The sequence below is a fragment of the Thunnus thynnus genome, chromosome 10 (assembly GCF_963924715.1).
Source record: "Thunnus thynnus chromosome 10, fThuThy2.1, whole genome shotgun sequence".
Taxonomy (NCBI): domain Eukaryota; kingdom Metazoa; phylum Chordata; class Actinopteri; order Scombriformes; family Scombridae; genus Thunnus; species Thunnus thynnus.
In genome coordinates, this window is record NC_089526.1 from 15,095,397 (window position 1) to 15,118,195 (window position 22,799).

General features: G+C 37.4%; 3 protein-coding genes across 8 annotated transcripts in view; all 3 read right to left on the reverse strand.

The window, feature by feature from the left end:
• Positions 1-132: 132 nt before the first annotated feature.
• rpl18 (ribosomal protein L18) lies at positions 133-5,392 on the reverse strand. The gene is made up of 7 exons (XM_067601353.1): positions 5,308-5,392; positions 4,580-4,666; positions 4,328-4,435; positions 3,169-3,267; positions 2,921-3,044; positions 1,579-1,648; positions 133-266 (listed from the first exon to the last, which is right to left on the reverse strand). Exons 1-7 carry the CDS (start codon positions 5,308-5,310, stop codon positions 191-193), a joined length of 567 nt encoding a protein of 188 aa, XP_067457454.1. The 5' UTR covers positions 5,311-5,392; the 3' UTR covers positions 133-190.
• A 1,169-nt stretch (positions 5,393-6,561) lies between these two features.
• si:ch211-120k19.1 (uncharacterized protein LOC563199 homolog) lies at positions 6,562-15,637 on the reverse strand. 3 transcript variants are annotated; one of them, XM_067601356.1, is made up of 7 exons: positions 14,910-15,637; positions 11,199-13,555; positions 10,828-11,028; positions 10,201-10,544; positions 9,331-9,401; positions 8,033-8,062; positions 6,562-7,918 (listed from the first exon to the last, which is right to left on the reverse strand). In XM_067601356.1, exons 4-7 carry the CDS (start codon positions 10,532-10,534, stop codon positions 7,799-7,801), a joined length of 555 nt encoding a protein of 184 aa, XP_067457457.1. In that variant the 5' UTR covers positions 10,535-10,544; positions 10,828-11,028; positions 11,199-13,555; positions 14,910-15,637; the 3' UTR covers positions 6,562-7,798. The 3 variants fall into 3 exon arrangements, with proteins under 3 accessions (XP_067457457.1, XP_067457458.1, XP_067457456.1); XM_067601357.1 differs by having other exon boundaries at positions 10,850-13,555; XM_067601355.1 differs by having other exon boundaries at positions 10,828-13,555.
• A 2,942-nt stretch (positions 15,638-18,579) lies between these two features.
• Positions 18,580-22,799, reverse strand: part of myh14 (myosin, heavy chain 14, non-muscle) — a 30,458-nt gene continuing 26,238 nt past the window's right edge. For all 4 annotated transcript variants that reach the window (XM_067601361.1, XM_067601360.1, XM_067601358.1 and 1 more), the window contains one exon: positions 18,580-22,469. In XM_067601361.1, coding sequence (XP_067457462.1) covers positions 22,280-22,469 — 190 coding nt within the window. In that variant the 3' untranslated portion in view covers positions 18,580-22,279. The remainder of the gene's footprint in view (positions 22,470-22,799) is intronic.

Genomic DNA, 22,799 nt, shown 5'->3' on the forward strand with positions numbered 1-22,799 from the left:
AAAGGGGAGGTGTTTTAGACAACCTGCCCTCTCCAGTGCTGCTAACCAGTCATCTGCTTCAAATCAGTTCATGATTCAGTCAGTGAAAGATTTGTGCGGGTCAGCCGGCTGCCCAATAAAACAGACACAAACTCATTTTGTACAGCCAATCTTTTATTTGTATCAGATTGCAATGGAAAACAAAAACAGTCTAGTTCTTGTAGCCACGGCTGGATCTGCGACCACGAGCTTTCTCGAACTTCCTGCCCTTGGAGCGGATGTAGGGCCTAGAGAAGAAAAAGAATAGTTTAGTATAGTATGATGGTATGACACATCCAACTTTTATCTTATCAAAACATCAGCACTGCCTAACAATGCCAGACACAGCGCTCACTACTTCTCTAAAACAGTAAAAGGATCACATTTCCTTCCTACCTGAGCACCACATATTCATTTTAAGTGTGCATTCTGACTAAGTATTGGCGCTTGAATACAACAGAGCCTTTATAAAAAGGAACACCTGCGCTTTTCCAACTATGACAAGTCAAAATATCTTCTGTGGAAAAAGATCTCCAAACCTGTGCAAATCAAGTTTAAAACTTATGATAGATGGCACTCAGAGCAAAGATAATTCTACATTTTAGGTGTTTTGAGGTTATTAGAATTTAACAGAACATCAGGGCAACAGGATTCCCCTAACAACAGATAGTCAATTTAAATTTTTATCTCAAAGTACACACTTGAAGTTGCTTTTAGTAAGATTTTAGTGTACAAACTTAGAAAAAAGCAAATATTTATGTAATTAGTTACACCTGTGCTTTTCTTTCTATCAAAGCTTTATTGTTATTATTATGATCCTTAAGAAAATTTAAAGAGCCATGACAAAATATGTCTTTGCCCAGGAAATTAGAGCTTTGATCTCATCACATGAAGTCAAATCTGTATCAAAATAATTATGATTTAAATCATATATAATTTGTAGTGCTGTATAAGAATTAGGTTACTACCTATTATGGAAAATTAGCTAATACAAATTATGTATATTACTGTATTGATCAGAATATAAGACAATCATGTAACTAAGGCCCTCCCCCACCTCCTATTTACGCAAATCTTTTTGAAAATAAAAATACTGATTAAGATGGGGCAAGATATACTGACACCTTTTAAAAGTGGATAGATTTTTTTTTTTAAATTACCAATAAAAATATGAAAATAACTTGACCCAAGTCATTAAATAAAATACATTTAACACATCAACCACAGCCTGCTGATTTGAGAATCAGAGTTGGATAGAAAAACAAGGAGAAAGATGGAGGGAAAGAGGGACTACAACCGATAAGTATGTGACAGAGCTACAGAGTCAGAAAGAGTACTGAAAGTCTGATAAATATATTCAATCTGCAAATCTAAAACAACCCCATTTAAGTGTTATCTCAAGCAGATGAACATTTGTTTCATATTCAGGTCGATTTGATAGTCTGCCAATCAGATTGATCAAAGTACCGGTACAACAATATAACCTGTTTGGATTGCCTTAACTAAAACATTTTGTTCTGCATGTTAAGAACAGTTCAAACAAATCAACTATACACATACTTGGTGTGGCTGTGAGGAGTTCCAGGGGCTTTTCCAAAGTGCCTGTACACCTCTCTGCCTTTGCGGGGACCTGGAGAACAAACATGTTACAGATTTTTTTTTAATTACATTGTAATATATTTCCTCTGAAGACATTTTGTAGTTCCACAAATATTTACTTAATGATTTTTGACTTGACAATTACAATCTAGCACTGCTTCATTTGCATTTGGCCTCAAGCAAAACAATGTTTTGACAGTGCACGATACAATGCTTCATACACAATAGTGACACCAGATGCCTCTCACCCTCTAACAATAACCAATACAAGGGATGAATTATTTACTGAAAACCAGCCCTTAACAATAATCTACACAAAACCAGTTGGCAGGTAGTTTTAGGCATTTGGTAATATTTTAGTTACACTAATGTTTAAACAGACAACTGTAATACAATGTATAAATAACACTGATACATTTGGTTCTCTGAATTTTGACAAATATGGGCAGATTGTGCATAACAAACTGAGATGCACATGTTCAGGGTAAACAACATTATTGTGAAATATGAACATCTGGTAAGCAACTATCAGCATTGAGGCCAAGATAAAGATGAAAACTTCAAGCAAAAAAGCAAAAACAAGTGCGTGCAAGAACACAAGACTACTTAAAATCACAACACTGAGTTATTGTCTGGTGCATGATATGTTTGGCAGACGTGTTATCAGCCTACTAAAGGCAACCAAAACATGCCAGTTCTTAAACCATAGTGCCAAGCAGAACCATGACTGTGCACATTTAACATGGCAGCACAAACTGGAACCAACTTATGCTTAACTGATAATGCTACAAGGCCACATTAGTGCAGGCAGTTTCTCTCAGATTATCTGCTGAAGAATAGTCTTGAGAATGAGCACTGCAAATATTTAGGACTGGCAAAGTGTCTCTAAAGGGATTAAAAGGAACATTGTACTCGCAGCAGTTTGTCCTTGTATCCAAATAAATCCAAAGTCTGAGCAAAACTGAGATAAAGTAAGTTGGTTCTCACAGCTGTACAGTAGGCCAGTAAAAACTGGGACACAGGGCACAGTAAAGAAAAAGCACTTTGTGCTCACTACAGAGACTGCCCTCTTACTGCACCATCGCCCCAAATGATCTGTCAAAAATATGGCACCCTTTCTTAAAAAATATAACTGACTAGCTACAAGTAAAAAAGGGTTTTATAGTAATCAGCTCATTTCAAAGCATGTAAACGTGAAGGACAAGGTACCTGCTTGACCACAGCAAGTGGCAGGATAGTGAAAACGTGCATTATCTACTTTAAAAGCACTGTTGTATTGTAATTTGAGTACAATTATAGTTACCTGACAGCAGCACTGTGCCCTGTCCTTTGGGAGAAGCCAAAGCCAGCTGATCAAAGGTCATCACCTGACCGCCTGACTTCAGGATCCTGCGGCGGGCACCGTCGGTGACCCTCAGAGCGCAGATCTGTGGGACAACAAACAGGAGTGTCAATGTTGAAGTAAAATCTTCAGTAGACTGACTGATAGCTTAGAGGGAAAAAAAAAAAACAGAATAGGTGAATTTTCATATTCTGAAAACGGAGGCTTACCTTGAGCTTGGGGATGTCCTGAATCCTGACATCATCGGTGACTGTTCCCACAACGACAGCAATTCTGTTCTCACGGCCAGGCATCTTCATCTTACGGATCTGGGAAAGTCAAAAGTCAAAGATTAAGTGAAAAATGTCTGACTCCCTAACAGACCACAGAACTACCATATCTTCAACATTAGGACTCCTACAACCCCATGCTTTCAAAGTTTACAAAGACATGTTGTACATATGAAATATGATGTGTGCAATACATTTTACTCATTACTGTATATAACCACCTACTATATGTATATAAAGTAACGTGTCTTTTTTTCAATAATTTAATGTTTATCTCAGCACTCCTTGCTCTCTTCACTTATTTGCACTATTTGTATCCTGTTTACAGTCCACAGAAATGTTTCACCTGTTTACAGTCATTCCTATACATTAATGAAGATTGATGTTTTATTTTGTGTAAGTACATTGACAGCCACTAAACCGCAGTCAAATTCATTATATGTATAATAATCTACTAGTATGTTTAGTTTGATCCACAGTGTCCTCAAAACAAGGATATGATCCAATTTCATTTGTTTCTATATTTCACCATTGAGGCAATAAAAACTCAATGGAGCCAGATGCACTGATACAACTTTTATTCTACTCATACCTAAACGCAGGGATTCTGTCAATATCGGTTACCAATCTGATAGCAGTGCTCTCTTTTCCCCCCAAATTTATTACCCATATATCTCACTGCGTGGAGCTCATCTTTCATATAAGGTACCATTGGACCAGGGTTTGCTGTAGTTTTTAATAGCATCAGCAGCCCATCGTGACTGACCGCATGTAACATATCATAAACACCAAATTTTATACATTAACAAAGAAACTGCTACGTGAATCTGTCATATCATGACTGATTCCCAATCTGCTTCATCAGATCAGTATCGCTGCACAATAGTCAATCCCACATCTTGAAATATCACAAAGTGATACAGAAACAGACCTTTAAGTGCACTTAACTGCATTCAAACCTAGAAAGGACTATGTACTACACACTACAGTTAGCTCACACAGTGAAAAAAAACAAAAACCCCCCAAAAAACTCTAGTCAGACACAAAGAAGGATTCATTAAATCTTGAGACAGGAGGGTGAGAGAGAAACGAAACTGACCAGGCGGGAGATGGAGATGGGAGGCCTGTTGGTCCTGCTCATGAAGAGCCTCCTCAGGACAACCTTGTTGAAGGAAGCATTGGAGCGGCGGGCCAGGAACCTGTACAACTGTAAGGACACAATAATAACAGCAAGATTAATATAAGCAACTAGACAGGTTATTATCAAAGATGAACAAGTAATTCAAGTCAATTAAATGTGACAAAATGACAAATACATACAGTAAGTGAATCATTTATTAAATTCATTTACCTTGACCAGGAGCCTCAGGTAGATATCCTGGCTCTTTGGCTCTTTCCTGTGCACCTTGCGGTCCTTGTTATGTCTGATGTCGACTCCCTTTAAAAATAAACACAAATTAATACATTACAGCAGCTACTTTTAGACTTCCATTGTATCCTGACTCCATTACTTATAGCCACAGTTTATGCCTCTCACTGAAGCTAATCTCATAATATACACTAACATTTAATGCTGCCAAAAGCCACAAATACTGAGAAGTTAGAATGAGTATAACTTAAGTAACTATAAGATGTGTCTTTTAGTTTTATTTTCTGGCAGCCCAACATGTAGTAAGCTAATGGGCCGGTTCACACGTTGACACTCAAGCGGCAATGCACACAAGCTAACTGCTTACAGGCAAGGCTCAGTTTTAACACTTAAAAACACACTAAATTTTAAGGGAATAAAACTTTATAGTTAGACACAATATTCCGCTTTCTAAGCCATTTTCTGAGCTCGTTTCTGGTCAACTTCAACGCGTGAGTCGGCTGCCTGAACAGCACTAATGTCGGCACCAAAGAAGGTGAGCTAATATGATTTACATGGTCAAATAACACCAAATCATGAAGGCACAGTAACGTAAACAATATTTAGAACCAGTAAATGTTGCACTTAAGAAGATATGATGCTGTAATTCAAAGGATGGTCGTGGATACTCAGGTTAAACGAGTTTTTAGATTTCTACTAGCTGCACCTACCATCTTGGACTCAGAGCGAAAAGGGAAAAGGAAGAGCGGAGGTCTCGCGATAAACAGTGCGATGAATTCTCGGGCGTCTGATTGGCTACAGCATAGAACCGAGCATGCGCTTCCGGGAAGGCCAACGTCAAAACAACCGTGGTAATTTAGGATGGTGCCTCTGGTGTTAGAAAGGACTAACCAAATTATTATTTATTTACAGACATGTACTTGTACCATATATTAAATCTACAAATAAAGAGGCATGTCTCAATTAAACAAGCAAAAAAGCACATAAAAGAAGATTGGACCGCCATGACAAGTTAACTGATTTACATTGAACATAAAATGTTATAAATTTTGATTACTTTTTTTATCATTAAAGGGTGCCGATATATACACTGTTGCTGTAACATGTAAAATCATTACAAAAGTTATTCAACAAAGGGTTTTGAATTTGACAGTTTTCTTTGTGAATATTAATTTCGGTTTCTTTGGTTTTAAGATTTCTGTCCCCACCCCAAAACAATAGAGGTGAATGGAATCTGGTTTGTGGTGCTCAAAACAGTAAAATATTCCTAATACATTACAAAAAATAATCTGGATAATCCACATTTCTCAGTTTTCAACAAACTACTTTGTCCTGAAGAAATATCCCAATAAAAATTGTTGACAGAGAGATGTGTGGAGATGTAGGTGAAATTTTTCTTCTTTTCTAAGCTTCATTCATTCATTTATACATGTATTTACTTATTACAATTAATGCAGTGCATATATAAACAATATACTGCACCACAAGTGAAGATAACATTGACAATGTCAAGAAAATTAATATTGTTGGAGGTGACACAGGAAGATTGTGAAAGTCAGAGCAATGCCTCCCAGAAACACAGATCGTGCCACAGGAGGGACCAGGGCAAAGTTCACTGCCTGAGATGGAGGTAAAGATGAAAAAAAAAAAGATATGTCATTCTGGATCTTTGCATGTCTGCCTCTGCGTGCAGCCAGAAAGTGAGCAATGTTACCACCTACAAGAATATCTCACCTGCATTGTTGACTAAAACACCACGCCAGTCTATAGAGGAATAGATAAATAGATACAGAGACAGAATAACTTGTTACATTGCATTTTGGCAGCATTTAATATAATAATAATAATAATAATAATAATAATAATAATAATAATAATAATAATAATAATAATAATAACTTTATTTATATCTCACCTTTCAAAACTACTGTTACACAGTGCTTCACAAACAAGAACAAAGAATAAAACCTGTTGACAGAGAGATGTATGGAGATGTAAGTGAATTTTTTCTTCTTTTCTAAGCTTCATTCATTCATTTATACATGTATTTACTTATTACAATTAATACAGTGCATATGTAAACAATATACTACACTACAAGTGAAGATAACATTGACAATGTTGAGAAAATTAATATTATGATAATATATATTTTGTTAAGTTGCATTTATTTTGACATATGATTTAAGTTGCTGCACTAATCCAAAACACAAAATAAGAAATAAATGTCTCGTTTGAACATTTCTTCATGCCAATTTCCAAAAACAATAAGATTAATTATTTTAATTTGGGACATTTCACATTTAGTCCAAAGCATCTTGTATTTTTTTACCCCATAGACACACATTAAGAGGAGTTTGGGGTTCAGTGCCTTGCTCAAGGACCCTTTCAAGGAGGTTAGAATCAAACCACCAACTATAAGATTAACGACCAGTATGTCCCGACACTTAATTTCCTCCATAATTAAATTAAATGATGATATGAAAATTAGTGTATTTATTCAATAATAAATACAGACTGTTCCTCCCACAGATTTCAGAGTGATGGCAAAAAATATGAAATTCAGTTTGAGAAAAGACAAAAGAATCTACTTCACAGTGAGCAGCAGATTTGACAACAACAACTGTTTTATCTTCATTGGTTACAAAATGTATGTTTGGCAACATTTGTACTTGCAACAAAGGTCTCTGGCTGAAATCAAACCAGGGATGGTACAGTTATGTAGCATATGCAGTAACCACTCAGCTACCAGGGCGCTCCACATCTATACCTCTTCCTGCAATCTCCATTAACCAATTGATTCCTGTATAAGAGATACTGAAATAGTGTGACAATTAAGTGTAGATTGTTCTCTATACCTACAAAAAAGGATTACACCAACAGAAATATCTGCAGGATTAAACTCAGGCACTGTTGCATCATTGTTATTCAGTGTTGAAACAAGACAGAAACACATCACAGCTGAAAAAGAACCATGTAGGCTAATCAGCTGATTCACAGTGTGGTACCAATGTAGATATTTGAGACGTGACCTTTATCTTATTTAGGAATCCTCCCAGTTTCCTCAGCAAATGTAACTCTGCAACTGAATTTGTAATGTTATATTTAAATGATTTGAACACAAAAAATAATAACACACAATTTTTCAGATTGAAATCACAGTCATTCAGTCCAAAACATGTGGCTTTGAGGGTCTCGAGTTTATTCAAGTTTGTGGTCATGCTGCTGTCGGAGGTGACATAGAAAGATTGTGAAAGTCAGAGCAATGCCTCCCAGAAACACAGTCCGTGCCACGGGAGGGACCAGGGCAAAGTTCACTGCCTGAGATGGAGGTAGAGATGAAAAAAAAAAGATATGTCATTCTGGATCTTTGCATGTCTGCCTCTGCGTGCAGCCAGAAAGTGAGCAATGTTACCACCTACAAGAATATCTCACCTGCATTGTTGACCAAAACACCACGCCAGCCTACAGAGGAATAGATAAATAGATACAGAGACAGAATAACTTGTGACACTGCATTTTGGCAGCATTTAATGTAATAATAATAATAATAATAATAATAATAATAATAATAATAATAACTTTATTTATGTAGCACCTTTCAAAACTACTGTTACAAAATGCTTCACAAACAAGAACAAACGAAAGAAAGCAGCAAAACAATCACATACAAAATCACAGTCAACAAATGAAATAACAAATAAAACAGTTTAAAAGTAAAGATAAAGTAATAGATAAAAGTACACTTAAAAGTATCAGATAAAGTAATTGAGAAAAAGCCATATTGTATAAGTAAGTCTTGAGAGACGATTTAAAAGAAGGCAGATTTTCTAGTCTAGGTTCCTCAGGTAAGCTGTTCCAAAGTGTTGGAGGCCCGTCACGCTTGGTCTTCAGCCTTGATTGGAGGATAGCTAACAGGGTCTTATCAGAGGATCTCAAGCTACGGGCTGGTAAGTAATGATTTGGAAGCTCAGCCAGGTAGTTCAGTGCCATAGCATTCAACGACCTTAAAAGCCACGATTAACATTTTAAAATCAATTCTAAAGCAGACAGGCAGCCAGTGACAGGAAGCTAATATAGCGGAGATATGATGATGTCATGATTTGGTTAAAAGTCTAGCAGCTGTGTTTTGGACACCCTGAAACTGTGCAATCATGTTTTGGCCAAGGCATATAAACACGGCATTAAAATAATCCAGACAAGTAGTGATAAAAGCATGAATCACTCTGTGAAGATCATTAAAAGTAATAAAAGATCTAATTCTAGAGATATTTCTCAAATGGAAAGAACACAACTCAGTTAACCTTTTAACATGGGACTCCAGAGTGACGGTCTGGTCAAGAATAACTCCAAGGTTTTTAACAATGGGTACCACATGCTGAGCTAGACTGCCAAGAGCAGGCTAACCTTGGCCATGATGAATGTGCTCAGGACCTATAATGAGGATTTCTGTTTTGGAGGAGCTAAGCTGAAGAAAATTTTCCAGTCCTTAACCATAGCTAGGCAATTATGCAGGAAAGATAACTTAACTGATTCAGATGGTTTGCAGGACAAGTACAGCTGAGTATCATCTGCGTAGCAATGAAATTAGATATCATGCTGTTTGATAATGTGGCCAAAATGGAGTAAATAAAGAGAAAATAAAATTGGTCCTAGAATGAAGCCCTGTGGCACCCCATACATTTATCCATCATCATCATGTAATCTAAGGACAACCTTTATATACTTTATACCTTGTAAGATGTCCAGAATTTTTGTCTCCAGTCTTCAAGCGGGTCATCTTTGTTTTCTAGTAAACTTAAACCTAAAAGGTAGAGGAGGCTATTAAATATTTTACTGAATCTTTGTTGGGTCCATCAGTAGAAACACATGTGTAGGAGAGCACTGTTCACTGTTTGAATTATAGTTCATATCACAACGTTTCACAACATTGTCACATAGTATAATTGTCTGTAATTTTTAATTATTTCTACAAAGTTTCATGGAAAGAACTATATAATTTGATAGTAATAATAGGTAATAGGGGCAGTGTTTTTTGGTACAGTTCATTAATTCCATTTAATTTAAAAGTGTAACCAAGAGAGTCTTTAAGTCAGTGCAGAGCAGGTCAGCTGAACATGCAAAATTTAAAAATTCAATTCAAAATAAAGGGTGAATAAAGTTTAAAATAATAAACAAATGATGGTTGAACATTTACTTGGGTTTAAATGGAGCTTTACATTCAGGATGTTCCAGTTATCTCTTTAATTAGTTCAAAGATGGAAAGATAAGAGTACTTTATTAATCCCAATAGGATACTGCAATGTTACACATAAACAAAAACAAACAACGCAAGAACACTGAAAGAGGAAGATAAGAAATAACTAAAAACTTAACTATAAACTAAAATAAACTATAAACTAAAACTAAATCTGAACTACAAAATGTTAAAAATACATTTTATTTTGGAGGTCCTTTAATTTTATACAAATTTCTTGGAAATTTTCAGAGTAATTTACAGGTATTTAATGGTAATTTTTTTAGGACATTTTACAGAGAGGGTGCAATTTGCGCAACAAAATATTTAATACAAAATATTTAATTAGACTTTGTAACACACTCACCAATATAAAAGGCACTGATGGTGAGAGGAGCTGCAACCAGCTGATCCACCACAACTTTCCCTGTCACTGCCTTGACGCTGCTCCCCGGCATCATCCTCTCCAGCCCTCTGAGCCAGTGGTAGTTGAAGTTGGCATGGAAACAGAAGCCGACAGTCGCCACACGGGCCGTCTGACACCAGTCAATGCCAGCTGAGTCCTCTGATGAGGAGCCTGCAGCAGGTTTGCCACCAAGCACGCTCTGCTGGATGAGGTCAGCAGAGGCAAACAACGTTGTGTATCCCACCACGTTGCTGATGTATGGGTGAGCCTTGAACAAAGCCCAGGCTCGGTTCATGTTGAAAAACCTGATTAGAGAGAGAATTCAGTTCAAGAAGTGATACTGAAAAACAGATTACTACAGTTGAAATCATTTTGATTAAAGCCACTGGGTGTCAGTGTTCACAATCTGAAATGTTTAAGTGAGGAAGGTTTTAAAATAAATGATCAAACTAAACTAATGTTAAAACTTTTATGGAAATTAAGCTGAAGTAAAGGATTGATGTTCCAAATCACATATGGAAAATTATATTTTCTGTCTCATATACTGCTCTGAGTTACGGCTTTTATCCAAGAGGCAGTTAAACCTACCTTTCAGCGTGACTCCACTCACCCTTTTCTTAAATTTCCAAGGCCACAGACACACAAACTGTTTTCTGATTGGTTCTGTTGGGTGAGGAGGAGCTGATGTGAATCTACAAGTGAGGGAGGGTATTCTCACCGGGTCAAAGTTCGGCCACTGTTGCAGAGAATGTGTGATAAGATGTTTTTATCAGCCTGCTGGAGAAGAATCTGAGAAAATACCACATGTGAGGACTGATACAGAAGTGACCAACAAAGCAATATAATGCTGTTGGCAGTAGAGAAGTTATAAAAACACCACCTATATACTGTATGAATAATATATCTTATCTCAGTTATTTCCTCTCATGTCTGTGTAACACTATAAACAATAAACTTACCACACATTTCTCTCATCGACTGAAGTGTTAAAGTTGAGGCCACACCAGAAGCTGTCTTAGCTGTGCAGCTTGCTGGTCAGAAGCACATGTGGTGTCACTAAAAATAGATGTCACTCCTGCAGCAATGCTTGCTTCCTTTGAGTAAAGTGCCATGAGATGGATTTTGGAGAGTTATTCTTTATCTGAATTAAGGATAGAGGGTGTTGTATGCTGTACGGATTGTGAAGCCCCTTGCAAATTTGTGATTTTGGGCCTGGTTTTGGAAATTTTTATTTTATTAGCATAAAGAAAGAAGACAGGTAGGTTAGGTGCAAGAAATGTGTTTAAGTTAAAGTCTCAATAACATTTGAAAACCTGGACCAAAAGATAAAGCAATAATTAGACATGTATCATGTATCACAGTTGCTTGTTCAAGACGAAAAAGAAGTTAAAACAACAGTCTTGTAACCCAATGAATCTACAAGATGTTCCACTTTTGTGCACATCCACCTGACTGAACTGAGCCATGAATGTCCTTTACGATAGAAGTGTGGCTGAAAGTACATCAAATACATAAACAAAAAGTTGTCTTTCCTTAATCTACCTAATTTAGACACAATGAAAATTTCACAATCAATAAAAGCCACTTCTATTTTCCATTAGTGAGCTCTAGAGGTATCACACAGCTTGGACAAATAATTCAGAACAATTACTTTTAAGCAATTAGCTGAAAAACCAAACATTCGTCTATATGCAGGTATGTAAATCCATCAAATGAAAACCATTATTTCATCCTCTATGAAACTAACCCCCTACCCCTCTCTGGCAGCCACACTGCAGATCATGTTTGGTACAAGCATGTTTTGTTCAAAACTTTCTGAATCCTATGACAGATTGGCATCTGATATTCTCAGAGACACTTCGCCGGTAATCTGAACCTCTAAATATCTAAATATTTTCAAATTTTCTTCCAACCTCAGTCAATATTGCAAAGAACACACAACACACAACACATTTCTCATGGGACTTACAGACACTAAAAAGTGCCAACACTGCAACATGCAAATACCTAATGACTATAAACACACCTTTTGGAAGTGTCACCTACAGATCACTTTAACTTTCTCTATTATTATTGACCAGAGTTCCCCTTGACGGTGCTGTATGCCTAAAATCTATTAACACAAGAGTCACAGGGATTGGTCAACTAATCAATTAGTCAATTAGCAAAAAAATAATCTGCAATTGTTTTGATAACTAAGTTACTGATTTAGTAATTTTTTAAGGAGAAATGCCACACATTTAATTGTTTCTGTGTCATGCATGATAGTAAACTGATTATCTTTCAATTTGTAGACAACACCTTAGGCTCTAGGAACAATAAATCAGTAATTAAAATAATAGAGTTTCAACTCTAATTTAAACCATTCAGAACCACTCAGGAACTTTTCTGGAGACTCTTATTACATATTTCAACCTCCTTGCAAATGAAACTAGTTATTATTTTGACCGTCCATGTTATAGATTTTATATGCACACATGTACTCTGACAAATACTCACATAATACAAATATACACACCCAGAAACCTAATACTTAAGTAGATATATCCAACTCTCTTGTCTTGAATGTCTTTTTTTTTTTGTTCTTTGTTTAAAACAAATACAAATAAAACCGGCTGAACTGAAATTAAGGATGAGATCATTTTGAACATCCACAGCAAAATGTAAAAATTTTTAAAAAAAGGCGATAATGTAACATTTTTATTTCTCACTGTTTATCTGGGCTTTGTGAAAAGGACAGCCTATTCACCCACCTGCTGCCATAGATATGTAAAATTCTGTACTTGGAAGGTGAGCTATTGAATTGCAAAGGTCAATTAAAGCCACTAGCAACCATCTTAGCTCTTCCCTCTGAGAATGTGGTAATTAGGGCCAGAGTTTAAGCTGATCAATTAAGGGCTTGTTAAATGGTTCAACTGGTGCGTTTGTGTCTTGCAGTATTTAACAAGCTGCCTTTAGTGTTGCACACAATGGAGACGTGTGCTCACACCTCCACGAGCGGTTGACTTCTCAGATAATTGCTTCTTTCTTTTCAGGGCCTCTCATCGTGTCTCACTTCCTCTCCCACTATCAATTTGTCAAGTTGGATTCCATTCATACTGCTGGAAAAAAAAGGGGGGAATTTGTGCATTTGCACTGAGCGCCGATTTCACTTGACTTAATTTGCGCATGGAGACCCACAATATATACACACACACACACATGCACACACACATATACAATGACAATTAAATTAGTGCTCTCTCTGAAGCCGCCCGTCTCCCTCAAGCTGAGTCCTCAGTACAGTTTGCTGGAAGATACGAAGACACACAGCAGCCTGAACAGGAAAAAGGTGAGAATTATTTTTCTTTTGAGCTTAACAGCATAAAACAGGACTAAATATACCAGACAGCTATCATGTTTCCAATTTATCAATGTTCCTCTGTAATTATAGGTATTGAATGTGACAGAAATCTCATTGGAAACTGTTATTTTGTCATATCAAGTAACATTACATTTTAAATTCCCTTGTCTATTTACAAGAGAGCTCCCTTATGCTGTTTCATTTGCTTTTATCACCACTATAAGGCTGCAGATTAACATCATGTACAGCATCCAAGTTAATGATTTTGAAAGAAATCATTCATAAACATTTACATTTGATCATTTTACAGACTTACAAGTGAGGCTGGACAATCAAGTGTTAGAAGACAGTGACTCAAAAGATCTGTGTTACAATTATCTAGCAGCTGACCAGGTGACAGTGCAATGAGGAAAAGCGCTACAGAAAAAAAAAATAAAGTAAAAAATGACTAGAATTAGTCAAGTGCATAAGAAATAAGTGACAAGAAAATAGTGCAACCTTTGAGTAAACCTTTTCCTTTTATGTTAAATCACTCATGAAACATAATAATTGAATTGATTTAAACAATTATTGCTCAGCGCCATGACAGCTCTGTCTACATGGAATTCCTCTTTTCTTATCCTCTTAAAACTGATCTCTCATCTCCGACCCTCTCATTTCATGTGTCAGCGATCTTGATTTCTTTACACTGGCTCCCCATCAAATTCAGAATTCAACTAATTAATTCAATTAAGATATTAATACATGTGCCATGGTGCTGTTCCTAAAAATATACATACAATACATACACTCATAGTAGTATCTGTTTGTATATACATGCGCAATATCTGTGTCAGTTTATCTGTGAGTTGTGTCTCTTTGAGCCTCGATCTGTGGAGGTAGAAGGTGCTGGGTGCTGTGGCATTGTGGAGTCTGATGGCTGACGGCACAAAGGATTCAAGATCCTTGTGATCATTTTGTAGAGCTCTGCATGCTGCAGCCTCATGTCGCCAGTCGGTGTCTGAGGTCCTCTGTTGTTTAGGGTTTGTTGCTTGTTTCTAGCTCCAGGCTGAAAACTAAAGGAGAGGTTGTGGTTTGAGGTTGTGGTTCCTTTGAAACTCTCTCCTTTTGGACAAAAAGCTGCTTTAAAAAGCATCTCAAGACTCACCTGTTAAAACTTGACTTTGTGTAATTTTTATTTTTTTTTATATTCATGTTGTTTTTACTCTTTTTAAATCTGTATTTTATTTGATGTCTGTTGTCTTATTTTTTATTGTAAAGGACTTGACATGACTCTTGATTCATGTGACAATCTGCTCTGGAAAGGTGCTATTTATTACTTACTTACATTTCATTTCTCAGCCATGCGACCATCCTTCTCTGTGACTCTTGAGCCCGGGTTGGAGCGAGGGGTCCCCTGGGGTCGTGACCTCTACACCTTTGTAACTTCAGCAGCAGGTCACATGATGAGGACCCTTCAGAAACCGCGTAAGAACCGGCCGTCTAAACGGCAGGTCAACCACCGTCGCTTCCTGCACAACATGATTCAGAGGTGTGTTGGGGGGAGCAGAAACCACTGAAACCAACTGATATTAAAATGTAAAACAGTTTGTGGCTGCCAGTATCTTAAGGCAATGGTTCCAAACCTGGGGTTTGAGACCCCTCAAAGGGACCCAGGAAAAATCAGAGGGGTCACCAGATTATTAAAGGAATAAAATTATGTTAATTTTTGAAGATTTTTCCAAAATTGAACTTTTTTCTTGTGAAACATTGGACACTTTTTGCCTCTAAAAATCCTTCAAATTGAACAATACAAGAATAAAAAATCACTCTTTGCTTGAACTGATCTCAACTCTTGTCATGAGGAGTTTCAGTAAACGTTGCTTAATTTTAAAGGAATAGTTCAAAATGTTGGCAAATGTGCTTCTTCGCTTTCTTGCCAAGAGTTAGATGAGAAGACTGATAGTCTGACATCACGTCTGTACTGTAGATATGACGCTGCAGCCAGCATCTTTACCTTAGCATAAAGACTGGAAACATGGGGAAACAGCTAGCTCGGCTTTATCAAAAGATAACAAAATCTGCCTAACTTGGCATCACTGTGAGGTTGCCAGGAAGCCAGGAAGGTTGTTTTTACACTTCAGTTTCTTGTACAGATTAAATAAAAATATAACATGTTAATTAGTGAGTTTTAGAATTGGTGGTAGGTGGATTTTGTTGCCTTTGGACAGAGCCAGGCTAGCTGTTACCTCTTGTTTCCAGTCTTTATGCTAAGCTAAGCTAACCAGCTGCTGGCTCTAGCTACATAGTTAGTGTACAGACCATAGACTGTATAAAAATAGGTACAGACATGAAAGTGATCAGTCATCTCTAACTTGCGGCAAGAGTGAATAAGTGTATTTCCCCAAATGTTGAGCCTTTTAACTGTTGTTTAAGGGTCGCAAAAGGTTGGGAACCACTTATGGCATTTTGGAAACTACTGTTATTTCAATATTTCCTCTTTCTCCTCATGTGTCTCTCTCTACAGAAAGTTTGCAGACATAGAGGCAGCAAACCACCGACTAGCATCTGCTCTTTATTTTAAGGAACAGGAAAAAAATGTATCTGCTGGGACACCTGAGCAGTCCGGTAGCCCCTCTGAAGGTGGCTGTCTACATGATCCAGATAAAGGCAGTGTTCACACAGATGCAGATGGCGTCTCAAAGTCTTGGAGTGACGTCCCTGTTGGCTCATATGAAACTGAAATCAGTGAAAAGAAGCAGCCAGACTCGGGACATCTTTGGAAACGGCATCCCAAATCACGGTCCACCACCTTCACCTCAAGGAAGAACAACCACAGCAAAGGAACACAGAGGCAGAAAAAGGGGAGTGGAAATCAGAAACTGTCTGAATTCACATTTATGAGCTCCCCCAAAGGTTTAGACTACTACCACGGGGAAGAGCTTTTTCGAGCAGACTATTATGAAAATGAAACCCTGCTGCAGCCAACCAGCAGCCTCCCAGAGGACACTCAAACAACTCTAAATGACTCCAGTTTCATCCAAAACATGGACATCTCTCCCTCCTTCTCACCGGAGCTCTCTCCGTTGTCTCTCGACTCTTGTGACTTCTCGATCCAAATGTTCACAGACATTTCAACCTGCACACAGGCCCAGAAGAGCATCGCTGACATCGCAGAGAGTCAGTGGACAGACATAATGGATCTTTTCAGTGTTGGCAGTAAGGATGTAGCGGGCTGCATGGATGTAGAGGCCTATTTTGAAAGTATCTGTGCATGCCCAGGTGATACTGGGGCAGATGATGACGCATTTGCAGATCAGTCAGGTAGTTTCACAGATAGGATCTTCAGCAACAGAGCTGAGGTGGAGGATCCACACTGTGAGAGAGGTGAGTATAGATATGAATATGGATACAGTTGTCATGGAGATCAGGGGTTGATCATAAACCACTTCCAGAGTGATCAGAGGAGCTCACAGGTGCAGAGACAATATCAGGACGCTGCAGAGACACAATTCAACGACTTTACACCATCTCAAGGCACCGACACCGTCCAAAACCAGATCCCCACCTCCATCAGCTACCTTTACAACGTCTCTGAGCCGATACACCCTCAGGAAGAGAGTCCATGTATGCTGGTGAATTGTGAAAATAACCTAAACTTTATGTCATTTGAGGGTGTTGCTCAGTCATTTTCTGCCCCTCTTCATAACCCTGAGCACCATCTCATACCAACACCGCCCCATGAGGAGGACTGGCTGTTCACTGACATCCTGAATGACAGGAAGTCACTTCACTGCTGAGAAAAGATGTTTTTTTAATCTTTCCTGGATGTTTGTTATTTATTAAACGTATGTAACAACCTCATGAGTCATGTTAAAGGTAACTTGATGCGCCAGATGGTTTGTTACACAGAACCATCTGAGAAGTTGTCGTTGGAAACTGTTTGGTAAAGGGCAGGCACTTTCAAAAAATACTTGGCAGGTGATTGGATGAAACATCTGTCTATCACTGTCTATCACTGTCTAACCTCGTGAGTTGGATTTGTGAAATCACGAGTTCACGCAAGGATCCTCATAGTATGCTGATTGGTCTGAACCATCAGAAGTTTCATCACCACAGAAGTTTTCCTGATTTCTGAGTTAATACCATTTAATTTAATGCCACAGTGCACAAAGATCCTTTGATTCTCTGCAAAAACAAATCTCATTCCTCAGCAGATGCAGGCTCTTGGACTCCTAATGGGTCTCTTAATTAGTGCTTTATTAAAGGCAGCTGCACTGGAAAAATTAGCTTAAATAATTACTTCTGCTGTTAAATGAACAAATGTTTGTCTACTGAAGGCCATTTCCAGTAAAACGACACACATATTCTATTCTACCTGTTCCTTAGTTATATTTTCAAATTAAATGGTATCTATCACTTTGCTTGAGATTTAACCACAAAAAGCTGTTTGTTCATTTCAAACATGTTTGATTGGCAGTAAATTATTTTATTCATACTCAGCCTGAATTTAATTTGCACCTTTTTGCACCAAACCGTGGATTTGTACATATGTTTAAGCTTTAATTGTTATTTAAACTGTGTGTGTTTGGATCTCTGTATTGATTACAGTGGTATAAGTATGAAGTTGAAAATGGTGTAAAATATTCAGAATGTGAATAAACAATGATAAATGCAAAATAACTCCTGTTTTCTTTTGCATGTGAGCCTTTTTTGTCAGAGTATGTATTTGTTTGAAGCTGTGTGTGTTTCTGACTTAGCCTACTTTCAAGCACACATTTCAGACTAAAGATCAATTAATTGGGGACGGCTTGTCCAATTGGGGACAAAAACCGTGTCCCCAGTTGGGAAAATGCTTATTTTTGGGTCAGTGGTTAAGGCTAGGGTAAGTCTTCAGGACATGAATCTAAGTCTATGTAATGTCCCCAAATGTCTAGTAAAGTAAACATGTGTGTGTGTGTGTGTGTGTGTTTGTGTGTGTGCCCGACCTGTGCAAAGAAACACGCAGACGCACCAAATTCAAAACCAACGACATATATTAAAGTTAACCCCAGTCAGATGTTTTATAATTCCAGCATCATTAACAAAGAAAAAAAAAGGCTAAAACAATAAAACACATTTCCAAAAATGTTTCAAGTTCCACAGTAGCCATAAACAAACACAGAGAGGAAAATAACACCTTTGAGAAGCACCGGCCTGGTCTCTTGCTACAGGAAAGCAGAGCTCGTCTGTTCTCCTTGAAGCAGTTCAATCCATGTGTCGTTAGATTTTGGTCTATCAAGGCGTGAACGAACTCGCCACATTTAGACGTTGATATGACATTTTGAGATTACAACATTTAGGTGAAGAGTTCAGAGTGACAGATTGTGTCGTGATGACACGTGATGTCAGCTCATTTGGCTTAATGCTATGTCGGCCTCTTTCAGATAAATTATAACCTGACACAGCAGACGTAATGTACTGACAGTGTCCGGCTGAGTTTATCCCCACTGGTTGTGTGTAAAGTGCAGCATTTACACAATATCTTAAAAAACACAGATTCAAACAAAATCCTTTGCATATTGCTAAAATAAAAAGAAACATACATACAGAAAATAAAAAAAAAAACAAAAACAAAACCCTTTAATAGGGCATTAAATATATGTCGTCAGTAGTCAAATCTTTGATCTTTCTTCACCTGTCACTAACTGTGAATCATGGTGAACCTGGCATGGCGAAAAAAAAAAAACATGTCTGAAAATATGGATACACAAATGGACGTTAGGCCTGTTAAGTACTGTACACGCTGTTGTTTTGTCAGTGCAGATGTCAGCTTTGCTTTGCTGCTTCATTAAAATATACAACCTGTTAACTTAAAACTGAAGGAAGAAGAGGGAGCAGTAATGACGACCCTGATTACCGAAAACTACTGTACTGGTCCAGTGCGTAATCAACGGTACACACCAACAGGATCATTAATCATTTGACATATAGTATATATATTTATATATATGCAGAATAAAAAGAAAACATTCAGAACATTTGTGTTTTCAGCTACACAATTTTCATCTCATTTCTGAAACTCAAAGCGCCTGTGACATTCTTTCTAATTTAAATGAATAGTTCAACATTTTGGGAAACACGTTAAATCGCTCTCTTACCGAGAGAGAGAGAGAGAGAGGAGAAGATCGATAATGTCTGTACGCTAAGTGAGAAGCTAGAGCTAGCAGCTGGTTAGCTCAGCTTAGCACAGCTAACAAACTCACTAACTTCATAACTCACAACTTGTTTTTACACTGGTTTGTGTGCAAATGTAACAAACAAGATATAACATGAGCTTTAGAGGTGCTGGTAGGTGGATTTTGTTGCCTTGAGACAGAAGCATGCTAGCAGTTTCTCCTTGTTTCTAGCATTCATGCTAAGCTAAGCTAACCTGCTGCCGGCTTTAGCTTCATATATAGCCTTCAGGTGTGAGAGAGGTGTCAGTTTTAATCGAACTTGCAACAGGAACGCAATTAAGTGTATTTCCCAAAATGTCAAACTTTTCCTTTAAACATCGTGTCCAAGTTTGTTAAGACATTGCTCTTTGTGTCTACATCAAAAAGCAGACATCACATTGGTTTAAAACTGACAGACTTAAAACTGTGACAGCTGGGCAGGTGCTGAAGAAGGTCATGAACGAGAAGAACATTTTGAAAAAGACCTCCATCTGTTAAACAATAAATAAAACATGCTAGGAAAAAAAAATAGAGACTGAGTAAAGAAAAAACATCTTTAAAACCAGGCTTCACAAACACAGCAAGATCATCAAACTGCCTGTTTGGTTGACGTAACCCACACGTGTACTGTATGTCACTTTGAGTTTCAATAGCAAGGGTAAAAAAAATTCTACTTTATCTTCTACTTGCGTTTACTTAAATACATAAAAATTCATTCCTCAGTGCCTCAATTGTCATTTTTTATCTACTACTACTAGTTTCTGAAAACGCTCTGAGTTTCGTGCTCAGTTATTCTACAATCTTCTACACAGGAACTGTGAGCAGAGATTTTTCTACTGAGGAAACACCTAACCGGACTCTACTCCTGTCATCTACTCTATCCTATACCTACTCTACGTTTACTACAAATTTAAGTCCCTTTATCTCATCCATACGCCCACCATTTGGTTAAACAAAAAAAAAAAAGCTTTGTTTGATCGATAATTTACACAGTTAATCAGTAAAAATCAAAATTACAATGTACAAGATGCTTGTTAAAATAAAATGTGATGTGTTTATCAGTCTAAAAGAAGAAAAAAAAGATCCATTGTCACATTTTTTTCTGCTTTGGATAAAAAGATGAATTAATACAGTTCTCCACAGGTTATGTCTAGAGTTTAAGTTATTTTGCTGCGGTAGAAAATCCATATATTTACTTCTTTTCTACACCAGCAATAACCTTAACCAATCAAACCAGTTATTCACCAGAAAGGTCTTCCATGCAGATTCACTTTTAAGACCCGATGCTGCAACTCTGACTCGAACAAATCTTTGTAACCCACTTCAGCCTGACATCAGTGCCAGCAGTATCAGAAATAATCAGACAAAAAACACTTCCCCACAAGACTGAGTTGTACAGTAAAACAACCAGCAATCAATAACTTAAGCTCATATTGAGATTGATATAAATTATACAAATTTCTGAAGCAATATGTTAAGACTTTAGTTGAAGAAACTATCTAATACTACCTACTGCATTATCTAACAACATACCGTTTCTAATCTATAGAAAAAGGATTTATCTATTTAATACAGCCTTAATGCAGCGAATGTTACTGCACGTTAGGCTGCTTTTTATGGTCAAATGTGTCACTACTATTGTGACAAATGATATGAAAATGAGATCAATATGTTACGGAACTTAGTGTAATGCTTTTCAATCCTTTATTAACCATTTCCAATAAAGGTTTGACTAAATATCGGTTACTAATTGCCGTTTCTCTAACTTCAAGTTTTCTTTGTGGTTTTAAAAAGTTAACTGACACATGAAGATGTCAGAAAAATCACATTTGCACTTAAGACACACACACACAGAGAAGATGAAACTCCCTGTTCCACGTGTGTGTATTTGACTTCTTCTTCTCCTCTTGTTGACTATTTAATATAACGTATATATAGATTGTCTTAACACCTTTCAGAAGTATTTTCACCTCTCCATCAGCCCTTTGTGAAATTAGATTGTGTGTATATTCAATCTTCATCAAAGGGTTAAACATGGCTTAGTTTTGAAATACCTCCTAATGTAAAAGACATGGCCACCGTATTGTTTCTGCTCTCTAAGCTGTACAGCATCGTGAAATCAGATAAACGACTTTGTTGATAATAATTAATTAGTTCCTCAGAAATGCATTACAGAGGTGTTATGTAGAAATTTCCAGTCCTCGTTATGTCGCTTTTTATGTCCCAGTTTGTTACAAAATAAAAATCAATTGCAGTCGCCTCTTTGTAAAATCTCATTTTTACACGTTTTCTGTTCTTGTTCAGAAAAAACGAGGCAAAATCTTAAAGAGCATTAAGTGAGGTTGTTTTTATAGCGCCTGATGTTCCTACATGACATTTATAAACTACAGTGTTATGTTATGTGCTGTGTGCATGTCGCTCCTTCACCCCTGAGAAGCCGAGGCTGCGAGAGGCCGATGCGTTTTAGTGTTTTGTGTGTGTGTTTGTGTGTCTATTATGTGTTTGAGTCTATGTGTGTGTGTCACTCTGTGTTGTTGACGCTGTAGGGCGGCGGAGGATCCAGGCTGTGTTCTGAGGAGGGAGTCGGAGTCCCTGGGAGTCCAGAGGAGGGGGTTGGCGAGGCGGGGGGCTCCTCTGAGTCCGAGTTCTCCAATGAGAGGTCGTCCACCAGCGCTCTGCGTCCGCGCATCGCCAGGGGCAGCGGAGCACGCCTGGATAAGGAAAGTGAGAACCAGCTGAGTGCAGTGCGAGGAAAACATACCGCACAGATATTTAATTACTTAAAACTAGGGCAGATACTAAAGTTTATTTTAATTATTGATTAATCTGTTCTATTTTTCTTTTTGAATGATCAAATAATTTTCAGTCTATAAAATGTAAAATAATGAAAAATGCCCAAATAATCCCACAGTAGCTTTTCTTTGGTCTAACCAACATTTCAAAACCCAAAGATTTACAACCAAAAAAAAAAGCAATAAATCTTCACACTGGAGAAGCTAAATGACTTCAGCAATTCATCAATTCTTGAAATAGTTGCTGAT